Here is a 22,774-nt window from a genome sequence, read left to right as displayed (position 1 = left end):
ATACACCAAATATAGTTGGCCTATTGCCTATACAATCCAAGAAACTTAATCATGAAAACTTAATATTGACCAATCAACCATGAACATGAGGTCAAGGTCAGGTGATACCTACAAAACAGACATATACAACTTACAATCATTCGATACACCAAATATAGTTGTCCTATTGCCTATAGAATCCAAGAAAGAAACTTAACCATGAAAACTTATTATTGACCAATCAACCATGAACATGGGATCAAGGTCAGGTGATACCTACAAGACAGACATATACAACTTACAATCATTCCATACACCAAATATAGTTGGCCTATTGCCTATACAATCCAAGAAACTTAATCATGAAAACTTAATATTGACCAATCAACCATGAACATGAGGTCAAGGTCAGGTGATACCTACAAAACAGACATATACAACTTACAATCATTCGATACACCAAATATAGTTGTCCTATTGCCTATAGAATCCAAGAAAGAAACTTAACCATGAAAACTTATTATTGACCAATCAACCATGAACATGGGGTCAAGGTCAGGTGATACCTACAAGACAGACATATACAACTTACAATCATTCCATACACCAAATATAGTTGGCCTATTGCCTATGCAATCCAAGAAACTTAATCATGAAAACTTAATATTGACCAATCAACCATATGAACATGAGGTCAAGGTCAGGTGATACTTACAAAACAGACATATACAACTTACAATCATTCGATACACCAAATATAGTTGACCTATTGCCTATAGAATCTAAGAAAGAAACTTAACCATGAAAACTTAAAAGTGACCAATCAACCATGAACATGAGGTCAAGGTCAGGTGATACCTACAAAACAGACATATACAACTTACAATCATTCGATACACCAAATATAGTTGACCTATTAATAATAGTTCAAGAGAAATAGACCAAAATACAAAAACTTAACAATGAGCAATGAACCATGAAAATGAGGTCAAGGTCAAATACACTTGCAAGACTGACATGTACATTGTAATTTACTTCCATACACCAAATATAGTTGACCTATTGCATATAATATTAGAAAAAAAGAACAACACAAAAAATCAAATTACACCACTGAACCATGAAAATGAGGTGAAGGTCAGATGACACCTGCCAGTTGCACATGTACACTTTACAATCATTTCATACACCAATTATAGCATAATTTTTTATTATTGTATCTGATATATGGACTTGAACATGACAACTTAACCTTGATCACTGAACAATGAAATAAGATTGAGGTCAAAGGAAAACTGTCTGACAGACAAGGGGACCTTACAAGGTACATGTATGCACATACTAAATAAAGTCATCCTATTTATTTAAAATGAATCACAAAAGGTTTATCCAAGACATGAAATATTTTTATTTTATCATATTGAAAATAAAGGCAATTTTTTGAATTTTTCATCATTTAATCAGAATGTAATACTGTAAAAATAATCAGGATTAAAAGATGTTTTGAAAAGTAATTGATTAAATAAAATTACTTGTAATTTTTGGTTGATTAATGATTACAATGATTACTTAAAAAATTGAAATCAATTATAGCTGACTAATGATTACAATTACAATTACCCCAAACCTGATCTGGGATGAGACTAGTTAACCATGAAAAGGAGGTTATAAACAGACTGTCGGTGTAAGAATCTCAAATAGAATTTTACAAAGCTTGTTTTCGCCTTAACACTCTTGAATGAAATAAAAGACATCTACTAATTTTCATTAATATTGACGAAATCACAAACCAATAATTTCCTGAATTCAAAATGGTGGCTTAGCTTTGTGAAAGGCTGGTAAAGAGTTGAATTTAGCGTCTCAATTATATGAATTTGGCCAACAATGGCCAATCAAAATCGTAATAACAAATAAATTTCATTAGAATTTGAAATTTTTATTTCAAGACATAAAGAATGTCCCCTAGAGTATCCTGGTGTTGTACCTGGTTTATTCTAAGTGTAAGCATTTGTAATTAAAAGTATATGTACCTGTAAGTATTCCATCACTTCTTTATACTGCCCCAATTTCGTTGCTGCTGCCAGATCGTATGGAGTCTTACCCTGAAATACAAATCTTTATATTGCCTTTATCTGATTATTACAAAGAAGACTTTTGTTACACATATCATACAATAAACAAGACCAGTAGCAGCTGAGTGGTATGTTATTTTGTTTTTACAGGTGCTAACCATATTATTTTTAATTATAAAATATAACTCATGAACAACATTCTGAATATTTTTGTAACTTTTTCTGTAGCCTTTAAGAAGGGTTTTAACTTTTTTAAAAGCATATGAAATAATTTCAATCTGTCAGCATTTAGTCTTTGTATTTTTTTTACGTTTTTTTTTTAAATCTGTTAATGCATCCTTATGTCTAGATGAGGGTTGTAGGATTTGTTTTTTTTTTACTATTTTTTTTTAATTTTTTGGACAAATTATTCCCAAGGTTTTTTTTTATATATTTTAGCACCCCATTTTTCTTTATTCTTTATATTTTTGCACCCCATTATTTTCTATTCATCATCTTTTTGACCAATTCTCTCTATTCCTGAAGTTTTTTTCTATCATTCATGATTTTCTATTCTGTATACCCTATCCATACTCTCTTATAACTGTATATTGTTATTTTACAGATTTCATAGTTTTTAGTGTTAACACTGACATTGTATAAATAAGGAAATACATAATTACCGTAAGTACACGCTTATAAGTTGGAAGTTTGGGAGTAAAATTCAGAATCCAGAGAGGGGTACCGACTTATAAGCGAGATCCCGAGACCAGAGGAAAAATCCAAGCTCAAGAAAGGTGGTCAGATGTAAATTTCCTGACCAAAACTACATTTGTGATAGCCAAAACTACATAAATCTCTAAATAAATGGCTTTTGTGGAAAATAAATGACTACAATACTGTCTTTGTGTTTTATTTGCTCTCTGTTAACATTTGTGTTGAATTTCCCACAGTTTCCGTTTTATGTATTGACTTTTCATAGTCACATGGTTTTTGTATCATCCCAAAGGAAGAGCCAAGAACCAGAAATAAGAAGATATTACCAATGTTATTTCAACTGATCGGGCGGAGCTTACGTTTTAATTTGCATAAGGACAGTCTACTTGAAGATGTGTGTGATTAGGATGATTGCCGTTATAATTATTACTGATTTCTAATCACCTATCAGTGTCATCAAAGAAATTTACAAAAGAATTACTGGACACTTCATAGATGAGTTTATCCAAAAACACCTATCTATAGATGGACTGGTTTATTATGAGCGAACCGGTTAAACTCCGCCCAGTCAAGTGAAATAAATCGAGTAATAATAATGTACTTAATCATATAAAAAGAATGTATCTAAGGGGTCATCCATAATTGTCAACCATTTTCCAAAGTGTACAAAACGTACACTTTATCAGACCCCCCACCCTCCCTCAAAAAGTGTACATCAACCATTTTCAGATTTCAAGAGAAGAATCAGTCATTCTTAATAAAAAGAAGATCCTGTTTATCCTGTTTATTATATTTTAGTTTAATATAGAACTTTGCATTGAAAAAAACTAAAACATATCTGACTATTTTATTTGATGACATCTATCTGTGATGTTTGTGTTTTGTCAGAATAAAGAGTACAAAGATTAGTGTTTCCCCTATCACACAGTGGAAATGGTAACTCCAATAAAATAGGGCACCTAGAGCATGCAAAAGATTAACAAAAGGGCACATAAATTATGCTAAGAATCAAAGAAAGGGAAATGCATGGTTTTATTGCATTGGTAAAGTATCATGAGTATGGACTGACAGTTGTTGATGGAATCAGAGCTCAAGACAGCAATCAATAAAAGTGTAATGTTTTAAAACATTTTGAGTTTTTAAATTTCCCGCCTGTATTTCTATTTAAATGGTCCCTGTAAATATGCCATTCATGGCACTATTATCGTTTATGTATATATACTGTAACGTGTACATATATTGGATATTTTCTAAGTTAAGGTTAAACTTCATATGGAGGTCCTCCTAATTGAAGGAGGCTTTTACTAAGAAAAATAAGTTTACTTCCGGTTTACTGGTTTACTATTTTGGAATGCATTACAAGGAAATTAATCGAAGGACCAGTTTAAAATCTTTTCACAAAATGGGGTCTTGTCAAAATCAAAACATTCAAAGAATTTAGTGTTTCAATCAATTTTGTTTATTAAACAGAGTAAAACGATATCGATCAATAATAAAGCAGGTGAAATTGAAAATCGGGGGTACTGAGAAATGCTTGCAAACTTTTTGTTAAAATAATTTTACTAGTTCACATTTTTGAAAGATTTCGTTTTCATATGATTTGATCTTTTAATCGTTCAACCCCGATTGAGTAGAATTATGATATCGAAATCAATATCATCAAAGTGAAAATAATAAAGAAGAAATAAGAAGAAAAACACACCCAAGCCAATTCTCGATTTTATAAATCGACTTTCCCTACAGAAACGATATAAATTCCAGAAATAAAAAAAAAAGCGTATTGTAAAAATGTTGATTTTTTAACCCCCTCCCCCCAAGTGTACGTTTTGTACACTTTGGAAAATGGTTGACAATTATGGATGACCCCTAACAACTAATTGTGTTATTATTGTTTTATTAAAAATTACAACATTTATTGACAAGCCAATATAATCCATGAATAACCCCTAATTAAGTGACAACGAGTTCACTATAGGTGTGAACCAGATGCTTTGCATGGCACAGCTTTATACGACCGCAGAGGTTGAACCCTGAACGGTTGGGGAAAGTATGGACACAACATTCAAGCTAGATTCAGCTCTAAATTTGGACTGTGATTAAATAGTTGACACAGCATAGGTTTCTGACACAGAATGAATGTGGTCTAATGAACTTAAAATTTTTGTTTTGCCTTTGAGAAATTCACTATGCTGTTGAATATTAATCCTCTCAAAAAAATTGAAGCAATTTTCTTTTTATTGATGAAATCTGAAATGAGAAAAATTTACCCCCCCCCCCCCCAATTTTTTTTTCACATCCCCCTTTCCCTTATTCCAAAACTGATCTCAATTCGAATTTCTAATGGCACCTAGCAATAACTACTCATTTAAATACATCATAAAATATTAAAATGTAAAAAAAGTTCTTGTTATCACTGAATGGTAAAGATTGTTTTAATTTATCAGTTGGTAGTAAAAGTGAATATACATTGTATATTGTATAAAATAATGATTTAAGTTGATTCAACTACTATTCTGGACAAAGAAAGATAACTCAAATTGAAAATGTTTTGCTATTGCACAATATTGTGCAATTAGATATTTCTTGCTATTGCGCAATACTGTGCAATTGAAAATACTTGCCATTGCACAATACTGTGCAATTGAAGGTTTCTTGCTATTGCTGAATACTGAATACCAAGAAAATGCTTATTTGGGCCCCTTTTTGGCCCCTAATTCCTAAACTGTTCGGACCTCAACTCTCAAAATCAATCCCAACCTTCCTTTTGTGGTCATAAACCTTGTGTTTAAATTTCATTGATTTCTATTTACTTATACTAAAGTTATGGTGCGAAAACCAAGAATAATGCTTATTTGGGCCCTTTTTTGGCCCCCAATTCCTAAACTGTTGGAGCCAAAACTCCCAAAATCAATCCCAACCTTCCTTTTGTGGTCATTAACCTTGTGTCAAAATTTCATAGATTTCTATTTACTTATACTAAAGTTATGGTGCAAAAACCAAGAAAATGCTTATTTGGGCCCCTTTTTGGCCCCTAATTCCTAAACTGTTCGAACCTCAACTCCCAAAATCAATCTCAACCTTCCTTTTGTGGTCATAAACCTTGTGTTTAAATTTCATTGATTTCTATTTACTTATACTAAAGTTATGGTGCGAAAACCAAGAATAATGCTTATTTGGGCCCTTTTTTGGCCCCTAATTCCTAAACTGTTGGAGCAAAACTCCCAAAACCAATCCCAACCTTCCTTTTGTGGTCATAAACCTTGTGTTAAAATTTCATATATTTCTATTCACTTTTACTAAAGTTAGAGTGCGAAAACTAAAAGTATGACGCCGACGTGATACCAATATACGACCAAAATTTTTTTAATTTATGCGGTCGTATAAAAATATCAGTGGCAGGTTAATAGGTTAATTAGTTAGTGTCCCTTGATTTCTATAATCCATTTATTGGTGGTGTCTATCCTGTGTCTCAGTTTATTTATTACTATGACTGGTCTGTTATGAATGATTAACTGGATTAATTTATTTTTTCGTTTGACTTTTATTTTGTTAAGGTTTATGTTGGTTTATATTCGATTTTCTCAAACAATAGGTGTTTGGTCATACACTACAAAATCACTGATGCATTACGTAAATAGTATGAGGCAAAACAGTGAATAACAAGAATGTGTCCATAGTACACGGATGCCCCAATCCCACTATCATTTTCTATGTTCAGTGGACCGTGAAATTGGGGTCAAAACTTTAATTTGGAATTAAAATAAGAAAGATCATATCATAGGGAACATGTGTACTAAGTTTCAAGTTGGTGTAACTTTAACTTCATCAAAAACTACCTTGACCAAAAACTTTAACCTGAACTTTGCACTATCATTTTCTATGTTCAGTGGACCATGAAATTGGGGTCAAAACTATAATTTGGCATTAAAATTAGAAAGATCATATCATGGGGAATATGTGTATTAAGTTTCAAGTTGATTGGACTTCATCTTCATCAAAAACTACCTCGACCAAAAACTTTAACCAGACGGACGAACGAACGGAGGCACAGACCAGAAAACATAATGCCCCTCTACTATCGTAGGTGGGGCATAAAAACAAGAAACAAGAAATGAATACATCTTTATTATTATCAACAGAATAAATTATCAGGATGAAAATCAATTCTACATGTACTTATTTAAAGAATCAAACATTCATTCAATACATGAATCTCAATTTAATTTCTTGATTTTGCCAATGATCAGTTACTTTCTGCTGCCAAAAAAAGTCCCAATTTAAACCGATTTATAGGCGGGTCAAGACTATATCGCTAGATTTTAAAGCTGAAAAGGGCATCCGACTTATAAGTGGATCGACTTATACTCGAGTATCTACGGTATGGCACAGATGAGTTTTTTCTGCAACTATTCCAACTATATAGATTAAAAACAAGAATTTAAAGAAATTTGCAGTCTTAAGGGGGTACAGAACACCTAAGAAAAGATAACTCTCACTCATGGTCTGATTCATTGCTACGTTTTAAAATCATGTGCAATATGCAAGCTTTTAAAATATCATGATTAGAATGTTTACATTATTGCTAAAAGCAGCTGTACACCTATTGTTATTCATTTAATCTACTTTTAATCCATTTAAAGTTACTCATTTTCCATGAATGAATCTTTAAAGAGACATAATAGGGAGATTTCAGAGTGAAATACATTTTCCAACAGAAAACCTGGACGTTAGAAAAAAGAAGGAAACAGAAAGGTCAAAGGACCATGACAACTGTTTTCGTTTTTTACTTGCCAATGACTAGGTCTTACATAAAAATGAAATAAAGTACAAAAAGACAAAACTCTAAGGATGCTACCATTTGATTTTATGGGGGGAGAGGAGGGCTAGAAAATGTTGTCCTGCATTTTTCTAGTTGTAATCATTGGGGAAGGGAGGATTGGAAAGGGATATTTTTTTAAGCTCAGAAATTTCGGGATCCAAGAATTGTTTTTTTGAATTTCAGGATGTCGGGATTTAAATTTATTTAAACTCAGGAATTCGTGTTTTAAGCCCTAGATTTCGGGATCAGGACCCCTCCTACCCTCCCTTATCATGCTTATCTGACATCATTTTCCTGCATTTTTATTTTTCATTCTTTAGGGACCTTCAATTTTCATTAGTTTGTCCTGATATTGTTTACATAAATTGTAATCTGCTTGTTGTGCCAAATTACTGTTCCTGCCTTTGTTCGCTCAAAAGCCTGTCTTGCCTTTTTTTCAAATTTCGTACAAGCCCCCCCCCCCCTCCCCCTCCGTAAATGGTAGTTCCCTCTGACAATACGATTTTAACAAAATAAATAAATAAACCATGGACAATTATACAATGCTTCTGTTCGAAGATCTTCGTACCAAATTGATTAAAACAAAAATGAATTGACTCCACAATACTTATTCTTTAATAACTATACCTGTAGTATTTAATGAAATACACTATGGGCTTAGTAATACACGAAGTAATGCTAAATAGGTGATGAATAATTTTTAATATTAAAATTTCTGGCATATTTTTAAAAAGTGCAATTGAATATTTTATTACACGATTCATATATATATTCATGTAAAAAGTTAGAAGATACCGAAGGGGGATAATCAAACACCAGTGCATTAATTACATGTCACGGAACAACGACAAAAAGAAGAGAAACAAACATCCGATTCAGTCCACAAAACACTTCACATTTTTATGCACTCTCACTTTCATCTAAATAAATACTACATCTTTCTAGTATCTTTTTTCAACATTTATCCTGACAGGTGTAGAAAATAAACGGGTGTCTTCTATTCCGTCCGCAATTTTAGGGAAAGTGAAGTCTATATTTAGAATCATGGTTAAAACTGAAACTACACATACATGATATAAGCAATAGAACATGTTATTTTTGCTTTATCAAAATTTAAATTTCGAAGGGATAGCAAAATTTGTTATTTTTCTTTTGTTGTGCTTTTGTCATGTTTGTGTATCTTTCCGAAATTTTTAAATCAAAATGCAATTTTGAAATAAATATAAAAAAGAAAGTGTGGTGTTTTTACACTTGACAAGTGAAAATGTTTCTTCTCAAGTTTCAATTCAAGATTATTACTGAATACAATAATCATTCTCTTTATTAATAAGAGGCCCAAAAAATAATGTGAAACTTGTTACTGCCGTGCTTTTTTTTTTTTTTACAAAAAACAGTTGTATTTAATTTTCATAACCTCTGCAGAAATGCTAAAAAAGTTCTATGTTTAACGAACTAGATTTCACAGTATAAGGATTTTGCACAGTCAGCTCTATTTCATCTCTCATGAACCGTGGTTCTTTGCACGAATAGTTTTGTTCTTAAATTTTGAATTGTATATTTTTGAATCTGTGGACCAATAAAGTGAAAATCTTGATCATGTAAAGCAACTGCCAACTTTAAAGCATTTCCTTATGTATCATATGTATTTTTGGCGTGTCATGCTTTTAATTTCAACAGCTCGTATCTCAAATCAAAAATCAGTTACATCCTTTGGAGGGAGGGGGGGGTATTGTTTTACCCCTGTCCGTCTGTCCTTCCGTCCATCCCATTATTGGTATACAGTTATTCGGCATAACTCCTCCTACTGTTTGATTCCTAGGAAGTTTTCACTTTGCTGTCTGTTGAGTAGTTAAGTATGTGCATTGCGCTTCAATAGAAACTATTCCTTTTTCAAACATTTTTATGTGACTACCTGTCCATTATGTATTCCCTGTGCATGGAATGGGTTGAAATGTCATAAAATGTGTCTATATTGTTGTATGGTCGATTGAAGCTTGTGTAATATGATTTTTTTAAATAAACATGAATTCATAACTACATAAAAGTCATGGCCCATACAAATGTTTCTTACCAAAAAACACAATTATCATCCTCAAGGTAAAAGTTCAAGGTCACATGAAGGTCAAAATTTAAAGAAGGCACACCACCTCATGATGATACATCCACATGCCAAAGATGTAAGGCCTAGGTCAAAAGGCGAAGAAGTTATGGCCTACATGGGTGTGTTTTTCACGAAAAAAACTCAACATTGACCTTGAGGTCACATTTGAAGGTCACAAAAAGGTCATCATGATGCAAGACACTCAACCCTGTGATGATACATCAGCATGCAAAATATATATGGCCTAGTTCAAAAGACGAAAAAAAAATATGGCCATTATGCACTTTTTGAATAGATTTTGCTCTTATTTACTGAATCAATTTCAGGGTGGGGCATATTTTAAACTTAAATACCAAAAAATCTAACGGTTAAATTTTAAAAAGATTTTGCAAGAACAACCGACTAGTATAGCACTCCAAATGCTTAGTTTTTCGAAAAAAAATTAAACGACACATTTTTTTCAAAAAAAAATTCTTCTTCAAATACTAGAAGCACAGCATTCACTTTTTGGGGCTGATTCTGATAACCCTTTTAAAATTCGGACAAAATTGTAAATCCGGAATAAAAAACTTACAAGAAAAGGGTATAAATGACATTATATTCACCTCAGCTATCATTATTAGCTATGCTATTGTCAATTTAGGATTTAATTAAAAAAAAAATTAAATATTTAACCCTATACCAATATTTCAGAAACTTCCAATTTTGGCCATTACTAGTATGTAAAAGATGAAATGTTTGAGTTGCCAAATCTTTTAAACCTATGGTTCAAATCTTTTAAAATTTTTAGAAGATGTTCAGGTTGGCCTAGTTTATCAATGAAAAAAATTAAGAAAAATTAAACGACAGGATTTTTTTGGGGTATAGTGTTGGGTACCCCCTTAAGGAGGCTGGGGTGTCTTCCTCCATATTGGATTTTGAAAAAAACAGACAATAAACAGTCGAGATGTTTAATAAAATTTGAAAATTTCGAAAGTTGTATGTAATTTATGTGTAAGACTTTTCATGTTTATATAGAAAATAAAGTGATTTATCATATTTACTGCTATATTTTACAAAAAACAGATTTATTAATTGTTTTTAAACTTTGCCATATACATGATATAAGGAGAGATAACTCCGATAAAGTAACTGTTACAATAATATGTTTTTTTAACTATTAAATTATAAATATATGATGAACTTGTACGTCTGGCGTATTACATTTTTAACCTGGTACCTTTTGTTGGCTATTATTCATTTGTTTCTCTGTCCTATATTTTCTCCAATTTATTTGTATTGTAGTCTTCAGGGGTGTGGAAATTTTTGTTGTGAGCACTTGTCCCTGGGCAAGTAAAACTAAAAATTTTACTTGTCCGGAAAAAACATTTACTGACCCTGATGATACCAATAAATATTTAAGTATTTTTTGTTAATAAGCTAATATATGATTCTTACTTAGCACTATTGTGCATCACAAACAAATAAAATCCATTTGTTTATATGTGTAAATAATTAGGAAAATAGGAAATGGGTTAACATCAAAGGGACAGAAACCTAACAGCAAACCAACCAATGAAATGACATGTAAAGGATAATTTTGTTACAGTTTTGGAATAAAAATTGTAGCCAGTAGGTACATAATATACTAAATTTGAGGACAGTGATTGAAGAAATGTAAACTAAATAATAGATAAACTATTGATTTTGTGGTGTTTCTCTCAACTGACACACTTGTTTTTTTTGATTATTTATTATTGTCTTGATGTGCATTTATTTACCAGTTTGACAACAAAAAATGTTGACCCTTCATCTATAAATAAGACAAAAACTTAATTTACTTTCCGAATTTCAATAGATAGCCATCTGAATCTAGATACAAAATTTAAAGAAATGACACTACAAATATTTTGATGGATAAAACTTAATCGACAAAGCCAATGCAATGTTACGCGACTTGGGGTCGCATACTTATTCTTATTTATTTTGGTAATCGATCTATTTCCTAGGAGTCGATATTAAGAATTAAACGTTGGTCAGTCAGAGCGTGAATTTTTCTTGCTACCTGATTGGAAGATATTACGAGACGTGAATAATCAAAGTTTATTGATTGGTTAGGACAATCCAAACCTAGTAAATGTCCTTCAATCCCGTAGAGTATCGGATTTGTCCTCTCTATTTTAGCAATTAGATTTTGCCTGGTCACTAATCATGCATATTCATGATATTGGTACACAGGTAACTTTTATCTATAAATAGTCGAATCTTCTGGAGTTTCGTAAACAACAACGTTAAACGATATATACTACTTCATAACATGTGACCTCACGTGTGTAGTTAAATTTGTTGATTGATGCACGTGGCTATTCTAGTAAATGAATAAATCTACAAAGCGAGAGCACTTTCCATTTTCATCAGCTAAGAGTCAACTTAGCCCTTTTTGAAAGGCTTATGCTTGTGTAATATTTATCGTCATGAACATTGATGTTTTTACTTGCTGAACATTGGTTTCTTTATACATTTTGAAATTAATTTTATGTCTTTGTTGGATTTGAACTGTGTCTTGTATATTTTTTTTACTTGTCCACGGGCAACCATTAATTAACATCGCCAATAAAGCGGGAGGTTTGGCATGCCCACCATTTTTATTTTAAAATGCCCTGTACCAAGTGAGGGAAATGGCCATTGTTATATTATAGTTCGTTTCCTGTGTGTGTTACATTTTAATGTTGTGTTTCTGTTGTATCGTAGTTCTCTTATATTCGATGCGTTTCCCTCAGTTTTAGTTTGTAACCCGGATTTTTTTTGTTCTCTATCGATCTATGAATTTCTACTACTGTTGCCTTCATTTAATGTATTGCTTAAGACTATTTTGATACTATCTAATAATTTTGTTATCATTGTTACGACAACGGATTGGTGTATGGGTCTTTTGACAGTTTGTTTGTTTTCATTTTGTTTAATGACAACAAGTGCCATATTCAGGATATTGCCAGGTCTAATTTTGAATCAATACAAATTATTATTTTTGATATCAAAAACTATTTTATCCATTTACTTATAGGTTATTACTATTGCTTCTTTTCCCTAAAACTGAGATATTCATATAATTTGGCTTACAAATTATGGAATAATAACATTATCTCTTTTTAGTATAACTAATCACCCAAAATGTATTAGTGGTCTATAAACAAAATCATTTTATTTTTGAAGATTTTGAAAACAAATACTGGATTTCTTTTATATGATCATCTATGTTCATGTGTTTTATAGTAAAACTAAGCCATACAAGTCTATAAAACACTTCCATATTTTTAGTTCAATTTAAAGTATCATATGACATATGTGTAACTATAACCTTGAGAAAAAAATTCCATTTGACCAAAAATATCTTAAACATCATTTTAGTGATGCATTATAAACTAGTTGAATACTGAGCATTTACTATAATATATTACCTCATGTGTTTTAACAAAGGGACTGATGCCTCCTTCTTCTACTAGATATCTTGTGACATGTAGCTCTCCAAACTCAGCAGCCAGATGTAGAGCTGTTTTACCATCTCTCTATAATTATACCAAATAACAGGTAAATATTATGGATACTACTTTGTTACCAATATAAATAGTATACAACATATCCTACAACTGATATAACACTTGTCTGATAAACTGGATAATGTTGTGTAATAAATAAAAACAAAATGTATCTCACATGAATCAGTGGTCAAAACTGAACAAAATGACCAGTCACACTTGTATTTATATTCTACATAAACAACAAATAACCAACAAGTATTATTGTGGGATGTCAGAACTTCCATCAGAAATGTCATGTTAACCTTTTTTCAAGAAATGCATAAAATATTTATATCAATGGATTCAGTAAAATGCACAGAGATAGATGAGATCTCACTTTATATAATTATAGCAAGTATTTGTTGATATAATAATGAAATCTGTCTGATTAACATGGTTTAGAATAATGATCAATTTAAAAAAAAAAACTTTTTCAAAGAAATATGAAAAATATTTACATTTCCTGATTTAGTACGAGGAGACAAGTAAAATGAGACCCCACTTTAGATGATTCTAACAAATAATATTAGTTGTTCATTAAACCTGTCTCATTAACAACATGATTTTGTGTTGATTAAAAGTAATGTAATCAGATTTAGTAGATAACATACATCTCTGATATCTTTGTTACATCTGTTCTCCAGAAGTAGTCGAGACACTTCCACATGTCCTCTCATGGCTGCCAACATTAATGCTGTCAATCCACCATCCTGGAATAATACAACTGACATCAAAACTTGTCTGATAAACTGGACAATGTTGTGTAATAAATATAAACAGAAATGACCAGTCACATTAATTAAAACTGTCTGATTAACAACAGGATTTAGTGTAGATTCAGTAAAATCATAAATTTTATAAAAGTAAATTTTTCAAAGAAATATGAAAAAAGTTATTTTTTCTGATTCAGAATAATACTATGAGTAAAATGAGACCCCACTTTATATAATTATTACAAATATTTGTTCATTAAAACTGTCTAATTAACAACATGATTTAGTGTTGATTAAAAGTAATGTAATCAGATTTAGTAGATAACATACTGATGTGATATCTTTGTTACATCTGTTCTCCAGAAGTAGTCGAGACACTTCCACATGTCCAAACAAGGCTGCCCACATTAATGCTGTCCATCCATCAACCTGGAATAATACAACTGACATCAAAACTTGTCTGATAAACTGGACAATGTTGTGTAATAAATATAAACATAAATGACCAGTCACATTAATTAAAACTGTCTAATTAACAACAGGATTTAGTGTAGATTCAGTAAAATCAGTAATTTTATAAAAGTAAATTTTTCAAAGAAATATGAAAAAAGTTATATTTTCTAATTCAGAACAATATTACGAGTAAAATGAGACCCCACTTTATATAATTATTACAAATATTTGTCCATTAAACCTGTCTCATTAACAACATGATTTTGTGTTGATTAAAAGTAATGTGACCAGATTTAGTAGATAACATACATCTGTGATATCTTTGTTACATCTGTTCTCCAGAAGTAGTCGAGACACTTCCACATGTCCAAACAAGGCTGCCCACATTAATGCTGTCCGTCCACCATCCTGGAATAATACAACTGACATCAAAACTTGTCTGATAAACTGGACAATGTTGTGTAATAAATATAAACAGAAATGACCAGTCACATTAATTAAAACTGTCTGATTAACAACAGGATTTAGTGTAGATTCAGTTTGATCATAAATTTTATAACAGAAATTTTTCAAAGAAAAATGAAAAAAGTTATATTTTCTGATTCAGAACAATACTATGAGTAAAATGAGACCCCACTTTATATAATTATTACAAATATTAGTTTTCCATTAAACCTATATAAATTAACAACAGGATTTAGTGTAGATTCCATTAATAATAAATTATTCAAAAAAGCATGAAAAAAGTTTTATTTTCTGATTTAGTACAACATAAAGAAGTTGAGATCCTCTTTAACATGTTTAAATAAAGATTATTATTATTATCATTATTATTATTCATTCAAGCATTTGTTGTCCATTAAACATGTCTAATTAACAACAGGATTTAGTGCAGATTCAGTATAATCATTAATCTAAAAAAACAAAACAAAGAAAAGTGAAAAAGAGTAGTATTTTCAGATTCAGAACAATTATATGATTAAATGGAATTACATTTTATATGAATCTAATGACTATTTGTCCTTTTTACAAGATATTTCTACATTAGATCTTTATACATATCACTACCTGACCAAAGTTGTTAACACAACATCAAGTGAAACATAAGTGTAAAAAATTGTTTCATGTCAAGAAGCAAAATAAGAACACCATCCATAACTCAAACAAAAAGAGAAATATTTTAAAATCAAACCATGCATGCATTTTTCCATTAAAACTGTCTAATTTAATTCAGAATTTTGATTTAATGTTGATTCAGTATAATGACTAAGTATCAGTTTCCATACAGACCAATGGTAATTGAATAGTGCAGGTTTTATTATTGTGTGCTTTATTTTTAATACCAATGGTCTAGATATGCCAAAGGGGAATGGTACAAAAGCATATATGGTTTAACCCCCCACATTTTGTGCCCGTACCAAATAAGACAACCTGGATCATGTGTTGTTTGTTGTTATATTTGTTTGTCTATTTACTGAGTAGTCAGGTCAGGTCTGGGCCATGTGTTGTGTGTTGTTATATTTGTTTGTCTATATACTATGAGTAGTCATGTCCAGACCCTGTGTTGTTTGTTGTTATATTTGTTTGTCCATTTACTCTGAGCAGTCAGGTCAGGTCCAGATCATATGTTGCTTGTTGTTATATTTGTTTGTATATTTACTCTGAGTAGTCAGGTCAGGTCCTACAGGTTACTGTGGCACCAATCGTGTTGCTTATGTGATATCAAATCCGGTAAATAGTCTAATTCGGTAGGTCACATTCATGAAAGGGAAGGGGATTGTAGTTACGACGTAAGGAACATATCCAATATCATTTGTGAAACGGTTATTCCATAACGGTCAACCAACTCGTGATGGCGTCCGTAAAATTTACGAAGGGATGATTTCAACTTCACCATTTGGAACTCTTGGTTTAATAGCTTCCTTGTGAACAGCAACCCTCTATCAAGAAAATCATGATAGGAAATGCAAGCACAGGAATATCGTATCAGTTGGGAGATATATACCCCATATGCAGGTGCTGCTGGAATGTTGCTGCTTAGAAATGGAAAGTTCACAATTGGAAAGCTGAAATCATCTCTTTTGTCGTAAAGTTTTGTTTTCAACCGACCCTCGTTGTCAATTTTTAGATGTAAGTCAAGATATGAGTCCGACTTAACTGTATCTGTAGTATCATTTATCTCTAGCTCGATTGGATAGATGCGTTCCACAGTCACTTAATTTTAAATTTTTTAGTGAAAGAACATCATCTATACAGCGAAAAGTAGAGTTAAAGGATATTGCGAACTTCTTATCTTTCTTCCTAAGAAGTTCCTGCATGAAGTCAGCCTCATAATAATAAAGAAACAAGTCGGCAAGTAGAGGGCCACGGTTTGTTCCCATTGGAATGCAGATAGTCTGCTGAAAAACAGTTGTAAGTTGTTATATTTGTTTGTCTATTTACTCTGAGTAGTCAGGTCCAGACCATGTGTTGTCTGTTGTTATATTTGTTTGTTTATTTACTCTGAGAAGTCAGGTCCAGACCATGTGTTGTTTGTTGTTATATTTGTTTGTCCATTTGCTCTGAGTAGTCAGGTCCAGGCCATGTGTTGTTAGTTGTTGTATTTGTTTGTCTATTTACTCTGAGTAGTCAGGTCCAGATCATATGTTGTGTGTTGTTACATTTGTTTGTATATTTACTCTTGAGTAGTCAGGTCCAGACCATGTGTTGTGTGTTGTTATATTAACTGTCTATTTACTCTGAGTAGTCAGGTCCAGACTATGTGTTGTAAGTTGTTATATTTGTTTTTTTATTTACTCTGAGTAGTCAGGTCCAGATCATGAGTAGTTTGTTGTTATATTTGTTTGTCCATTTACTCTAAGTAGTCAGGTCCAAAGCATGTGTTGTTTGTTGTTATATTTTTTTGTCTATTTACTCTGAGTAGTCAGGTTCAGACCATGAGTTGTTTGTTGTTATATTTGTTTGTCCATTTACTCTGAGTAGTCAGGTCAGGTCTAGACCATGTGTTGTGTATTCATGTATTTGTCTATTTACTCTGAGTAGTCAGGTCAAGACCATGTGTCGTTTGTTGTTATATTTGTTTGTCTATTTACTCTGAGTAGTCAGGTCAGGTTCAGTCCGTGTGTTGTGTGTTGTTATATTTCTTTGTCCATTTACTCTGAGTAGTCAGGTAAGGTCCAGACCATGAGTTGTCATATTTGTTTGTCTATTTAATCTGAGTTGTGAGGTCCAAACCATGTGTTGTTTGTTGTTATATTTGTTTGTATATTTACTCTGAGTAGTCAGGTCAGGTCCAGACCATGTGTTGTGTGTTGTTGTATTTGTTTGTCTATCTACTCTCAGTACTCAGGTCCAAAGCATGTGTTGTTAGTTGTTGTATTTGTGTCTATTTACTCTCAGTAGTCAGGTCCAGACCATGTGTCGTTTGTTGTTTTATTTGTTTGTCTATGTACTCTGAGTAGTCAGGTCAGGTCCAGACCATATGTTGTGTGTTGTTATATTTGTTTGTCTATTTACTGAGTAGTCAGGTCAGGTCCATACCATGTGTTGTGTGTTGTCATATTTGTTTGTCTATTTACTCTGAGTAGTCAGGTCCAGACCATGTGTTTTGTGTTGTCATATTTGTTTGTCTACTGACTCTGAGTAGTCAGGTCAGGTCCAGACCATGTGTTGTGTATTGCTGTATTTGTTTGGCTATTTACTCTGAGTAGTCAGGTCCAGAACATGTGTTGTGTGTTGTTGTATCTGATTGTCTATTTACTCTGTTGAATCAGGTCTAGACCATGTGTTGTGTGTTGTTGCATTTGTTTGTATATTTATTCTGAGTAGTCAGGTCCAGAACATGTGTTGTTTGTTGTTATATATGTTTGTCTATTTACTCTGAGAAGTCAGGTCCAGACCATGTGTTGTTTGTTGTTATATTTGTTTGTCCATTTACTCTGAGTAGTCAGGTCCAGGCCATGTGTTGTTAGTTGTTGTATTTGTTTGTCTATTTACTCTGAGTAGTCAGGTCCAGACTATGTGTTGTAAGTTGTTATATTTGTTTTTCTATTTACTCTGAGTAGTCAGGTCCAGACCATGAGTAGTTTGTTGTTATATTTGTTTGTCCATTTACTCTAAGTAGTCAGGTCCAAAGCATCTGTTGTTTGTTGTTATATTTTTTTGTCTATTTACTCTGAGTAGTCAGGTCCAGACCATGTGTTGTGTATTCATGTATTTGTTTGTCTATTTACTCTGAGTAGTCAGGTCAAGACCATGTGTCGTTTGTTGTTACATTTGTTTGTCTATTTACTCTAAGTAGTCAGGTCAGGTTCAGTCCGTGTGTTGTGTGTTGTTATATTTTTTTGTCCATTTACTCTGAGTAGTCAGGTAAGGTCCAGACCAAGAGTTGTCATATTTGTTTGTCTATTTAATCTGAGTTGTGAGGTCCAAACCATGTGTTGTTTGTTGTTATATTTGTTTGTCTATTTACTCTGAGTAGTCAGGTCAGGTCCAGACCATGAGTTGTGATATTTGTTTGTCTATTTACTCTGAGTAGTCAGGTCCAGGCCATGTGTTGTTAGTTGTTGTATTTGTTTGTCTATTTACTCTGAGTAGTCAGGTCAGGTCCAGACCATGTGTTGTGTGTTGTTGTATTTGTTCGTCTATTTACTCTAAGTAGTCAGGTCCAGGCAATGTGTTGTTAGCTGTTGTATTTGTTTGTCTATCTACTTTGAGTAGTCAGGTCCAGGCCATATGTTGTTAGTTGTTGTATTTGTTTGTCTATTTACTCTGAGTAGTCAGGTCAGGTCCAGACCATGTGTTGTTTGTTGTTGTATTTGTTTGTCTATTTACTCTCAGAAATCAGGTCCCAAGTATTTGTTGTAAGTTGTTGTATTTGTGTTTATTTACTCTGAGTAGTCAGGTCCAGACCATGTGTCGGTTGTTGTTGTATTTGTGTCTATATACTCTCAGTAGTCAGGTCCAGACCATGTGTCGTTTGTTGTGGGACCATGTGTTGTGTGTTGTTATATTTGTTTGTCTATTTATTCTGAGAAGTCAGGTCCAGACCATGTGTTGTTAGTTGTTGTATTTGTGTCTATTTACTCTCAGTAGTCAGGTCCAGACCATGTGTCGTTTCTTGTATTTGTTTGTATATTTACTCTGAATCGTCAGGTCAGGTCCAGACCATGAGTTGTGATATTTGTTTGTCTATTTACTCTGAGTAGTCAGGTCCAGATCATGTGTTGTTAGTTGTTGTATTTGTTTGTCTATTTACTCTGAGTAGTCAGGTCCAGAACATGTGATAAGGTCTTTGCATCGGAACTAAACACATTTATTCTAAAAACAGTTGTTGGCATGACACGGGTTATGTTCTTCTCATATATGTTATGATGGTATGATACTAAACCCCTAACGGGAAGGATTGTACCTGATGTTCATATAATGAAATCATAATCTTTCAGTCAGTTTAATTGAAGTCTGGAGCTGGCATGTCAGTTAACTGCTAGTAGTCTGTTGTTATTTATGTATTATTGTCATTTTGTTTATTTTCTTTGGTTACATCTTCTGACATCAGACTCGGACTTCTCCTGAACTGAATTTTAATGTGCGTATTGTTATGCATTTACTTTTCTACATTGGTTAGAGGTAAAGGGGGAGGGTTGAAATCTCACAAACATGTTTAACCCCGCCGCATTTTTGCGCCTGTCCCAAGTCAGGAGCCTCTAGTCTTTGTTAGTCTTGTATTATTTTAATTTTAGTTTCTTGTGTACAATTTGGAAATTAGTATGGCGTTCATTATCACTGGACTAGTATATATTTGTTTAGGGGCCAGCTGAAGGACGCCTCCGGGTGCGGGAATTTCTCGCTACATTAAAGACCTGTTGGTGACCCTCTACTGTTGTTTTTTATTTTTTGTTTGTCTAATAACTCTGAGTAGTCAGGTCAGGTCAAGACCATCTGTTGTGTATTGTTGTATTTGTTTGTCTATTTGCTCTGAGTAGTCAGGTCCAGAACATGTGTTGTGTGTTGTTGTATTTGTTTGTATATTTACTCTCAGTAGTCAGGTCCAAAGCATCTGTTGTTAGTTGTTGTATTTGTGTCTATTTACTCTCAGTAGTCAGGTCCAGACCATGTGTAGTTTGTTGTGGGACCGTGTGTTGTGTGTTGTTATATTTGTTTGTCTATTTACTCTGAGTAGTCAGGTGAGGTTCAGACCGTGTGTTGTGTGTTGTTATATTTGTTTGTCCATTTACTTTGAGTAGTCAGGTCAGGTCCAGACCATGTGTTGTCTGTTGTTATATTTGTATGTCTATTTACTCTGAGAAGTTAGGTCCAGACCATGTGTTGTTTGTTGTTATATATGTTTGTCTATTTACTCTGAGTAATCAGGTCCAAAGCGTGTGTTGTCTGATGATATATTTGTTTGTCTATTTACTCTGAGTAGTCAGGTTCAGATCATGTGTTGTTTGTTGTTATATTTGTTCGTCTATTTACTCTGAGAAGTCAGGTCTAGACAATGTGTTATTAGTTGTTGTATTTGTTTGTCTATTTACTCTGAGTAGTCAGGTCCAGAACATGTGTTGTGTATTGTTGTATTTGTTTGCCTATTTAATCTCAGAAATCAGGTCCAAAGTATTTGTTGTTAGTTGTTGTATTTGTTTGTTTATTTACTCTGAGTAGTCAGGTCCGGACCATGTGTTGTTTGTTGTTATATTTGTTTGTATATTTACTCGAGTAGTCAGGTCAGGTCCAGGCCATGTGTTGTGTGTTGTTATATTTGTTTGTCTATTTACTCTGAGTAGTCAGCTGGTCCAGACCATGTGTTGTTTGTTGTTATATTTGTTTGTTTATTTTGTCTGAGTAGTCAGGTCAGATCCAGGCCATGTGTTGTGTGTTGTTATATTTGTTTGTCTATTTACTCTCAGTAGTCAGGTGCAGAACATATGTTAGTATTAGTATGTCAGTGTTATGCTTTAAAAAAAAGGTAGGTTTCACATTTAGTGCAGTACTCTGATTACATGTATAGTTCAGTGAGGTTTAATGATGTGTCTCATGTTCTGTGTTGAACATCAGTGTTGTGTCCTGTTGTGTATCATGTTCTTTGTTGAACATTACTATTTTGTCATATGATTCATGTCCTGTGTTGAACACCAGTAATGTGTCATGTGATTCATGTTCCGGTGTTGTACATCAGTGTTGTGTCCTAATATGTGTCTTGTTCTGTGTTGTGTCCTGTTGTCTCTCATGTTCTGTGTTGAACATAAGTGTTGTGTCCTGTTGTCTCTCATGTTCTGTGTTGAACATCAATGTTCTGTCATATGATTCATGTCCTATGTTGAATATCAGTGTTGTGTCATGATATGTCACATGTTGTCTTTAAATGCATGTTGTTTCATGATGTGTCTCCTATTTTGTATTGAAAACAAGTGTTGTGTCATAATATGTCTCATGTTGTGTGTTGATCATCAGTGTTGTGTCATGATGTGTCTAATGTCCTGTGTTGAAAACAAGTGTTGTGTCATAATATGTCTCATGTTGTGTGTTGAACATCAGTGTTGTGTCATGATGTGTCTCATGTTATGTGATGAACATCAGAGTTGTGTCATGATGTTTTTTATGCCCCACCTACGATAGTAGAGGGGCATTATGTTTTCTGGTCTGTGGCTCCGTTCATGCGTCCGTCCGTTCGTCTGTGCGTCCGTCCGTTCATGTTAAAGTTTTTGGTCAAGGTAGTTTTTGATGAAGCTGAAGTCCAATCCACTTGAAACTTAGTACACTTGTTGCTTATGATATGATCTTTCTAATTTTAAAGCCAAATTAGACTTGTGACCCCAATTTCACGGTTCACTAAACATAGAAAATGAAAGTGGGAGTTTCAGGTTAAAGTTTTTGGGCAAGGTAGTTTTTGATGAAATTGAAGTCCGATCAACTTGAAACTTAGTACATATGTTCCCTATAGTATAATCTTCCTAATTTTAATGCCAAATTAGATTATTACCCAATTTTCACAGTCCATGGAACATGGAAAAAGATAGTGCAAGTGGGGCATCCATGTACTTTGGACACATTCTTGTCTTGTTCTGTGTTGAGCATCAATGTTGTGTCATGATGAACATCAGTGGTGTGTCATGATTTGTCTTTATGTTCTGTGTTGAGCATCAATGTTGTGTCATGATGTTGTTCATGTGTTGTGATGAACATCAGTGGTGTGTTATTATACTGTTATAATGTGTCTCATGTTCTGTGCTGAACATCAGTGTTTCATCATGATGTGTCTCATGTTCTGTGCTGAACATAAGTGTTATGTCATGATGTGTCTCATGTTCTGTGTTGAACAACATCAGGGACTAGACTTAACTGTTTTTCTAGAGGGGCCAAGCTGGCCCCTAAGATATTTTTTT

At 32.9% G+C, this 22,774-nt stretch overlaps 1 protein-coding gene across 3 annotated transcripts in view; it reads right to left on the bottom strand.

Annotated features, from left to right (window-relative positions):
• The window catches only part of LOC139499566 (uncharacterized), a 68,811-nt gene extending 54,016 nt beyond the window's left edge, over positions 1-14,795 (bottom strand). Inside the window, exons 1-4 of one of the 3 annotated variants that reach the window (XM_071288301.1) lie at positions 14,700-14,795; positions 14,268-14,366; positions 13,105-13,212; positions 2,010-2,081 (exon numbers count right to left, since the gene is read on the bottom strand). In XM_071288301.1, coding sequence (XP_071144402.1) covers positions 2,010-2,081; positions 13,105-13,212; positions 14,268-14,366; positions 14,700-14,777 — 357 coding nt within the window. In that variant the 5' untranslated portion in view covers positions 14,778-14,795. Of the gene's footprint in view, positions 1-2,009; positions 2,082-13,104; positions 13,213-13,835; positions 13,931-14,267; positions 14,367-14,699 lie in introns of those variants that run through there. The other 2 variants (XM_071288302.1, XM_071288303.1) reach the window with 2 other exon arrangements.
• Positions 14,796-22,774: the final 7,979 nt, after the last annotated feature.

The sequence above is a fragment of the Mytilus edulis genome, chromosome 12, assembly GCF_963676685.1.
Source record: "Mytilus edulis chromosome 12, xbMytEdul2.2, whole genome shotgun sequence".
Taxonomy (NCBI): Eukaryota; Metazoa; Mollusca; class Bivalvia; order Mytilida; family Mytilidae; genus Mytilus; species Mytilus edulis.
Note: the sequence above shows the minus strand (reverse complement) of the source record. Positions and strands in the feature narration are given on the sequence as shown.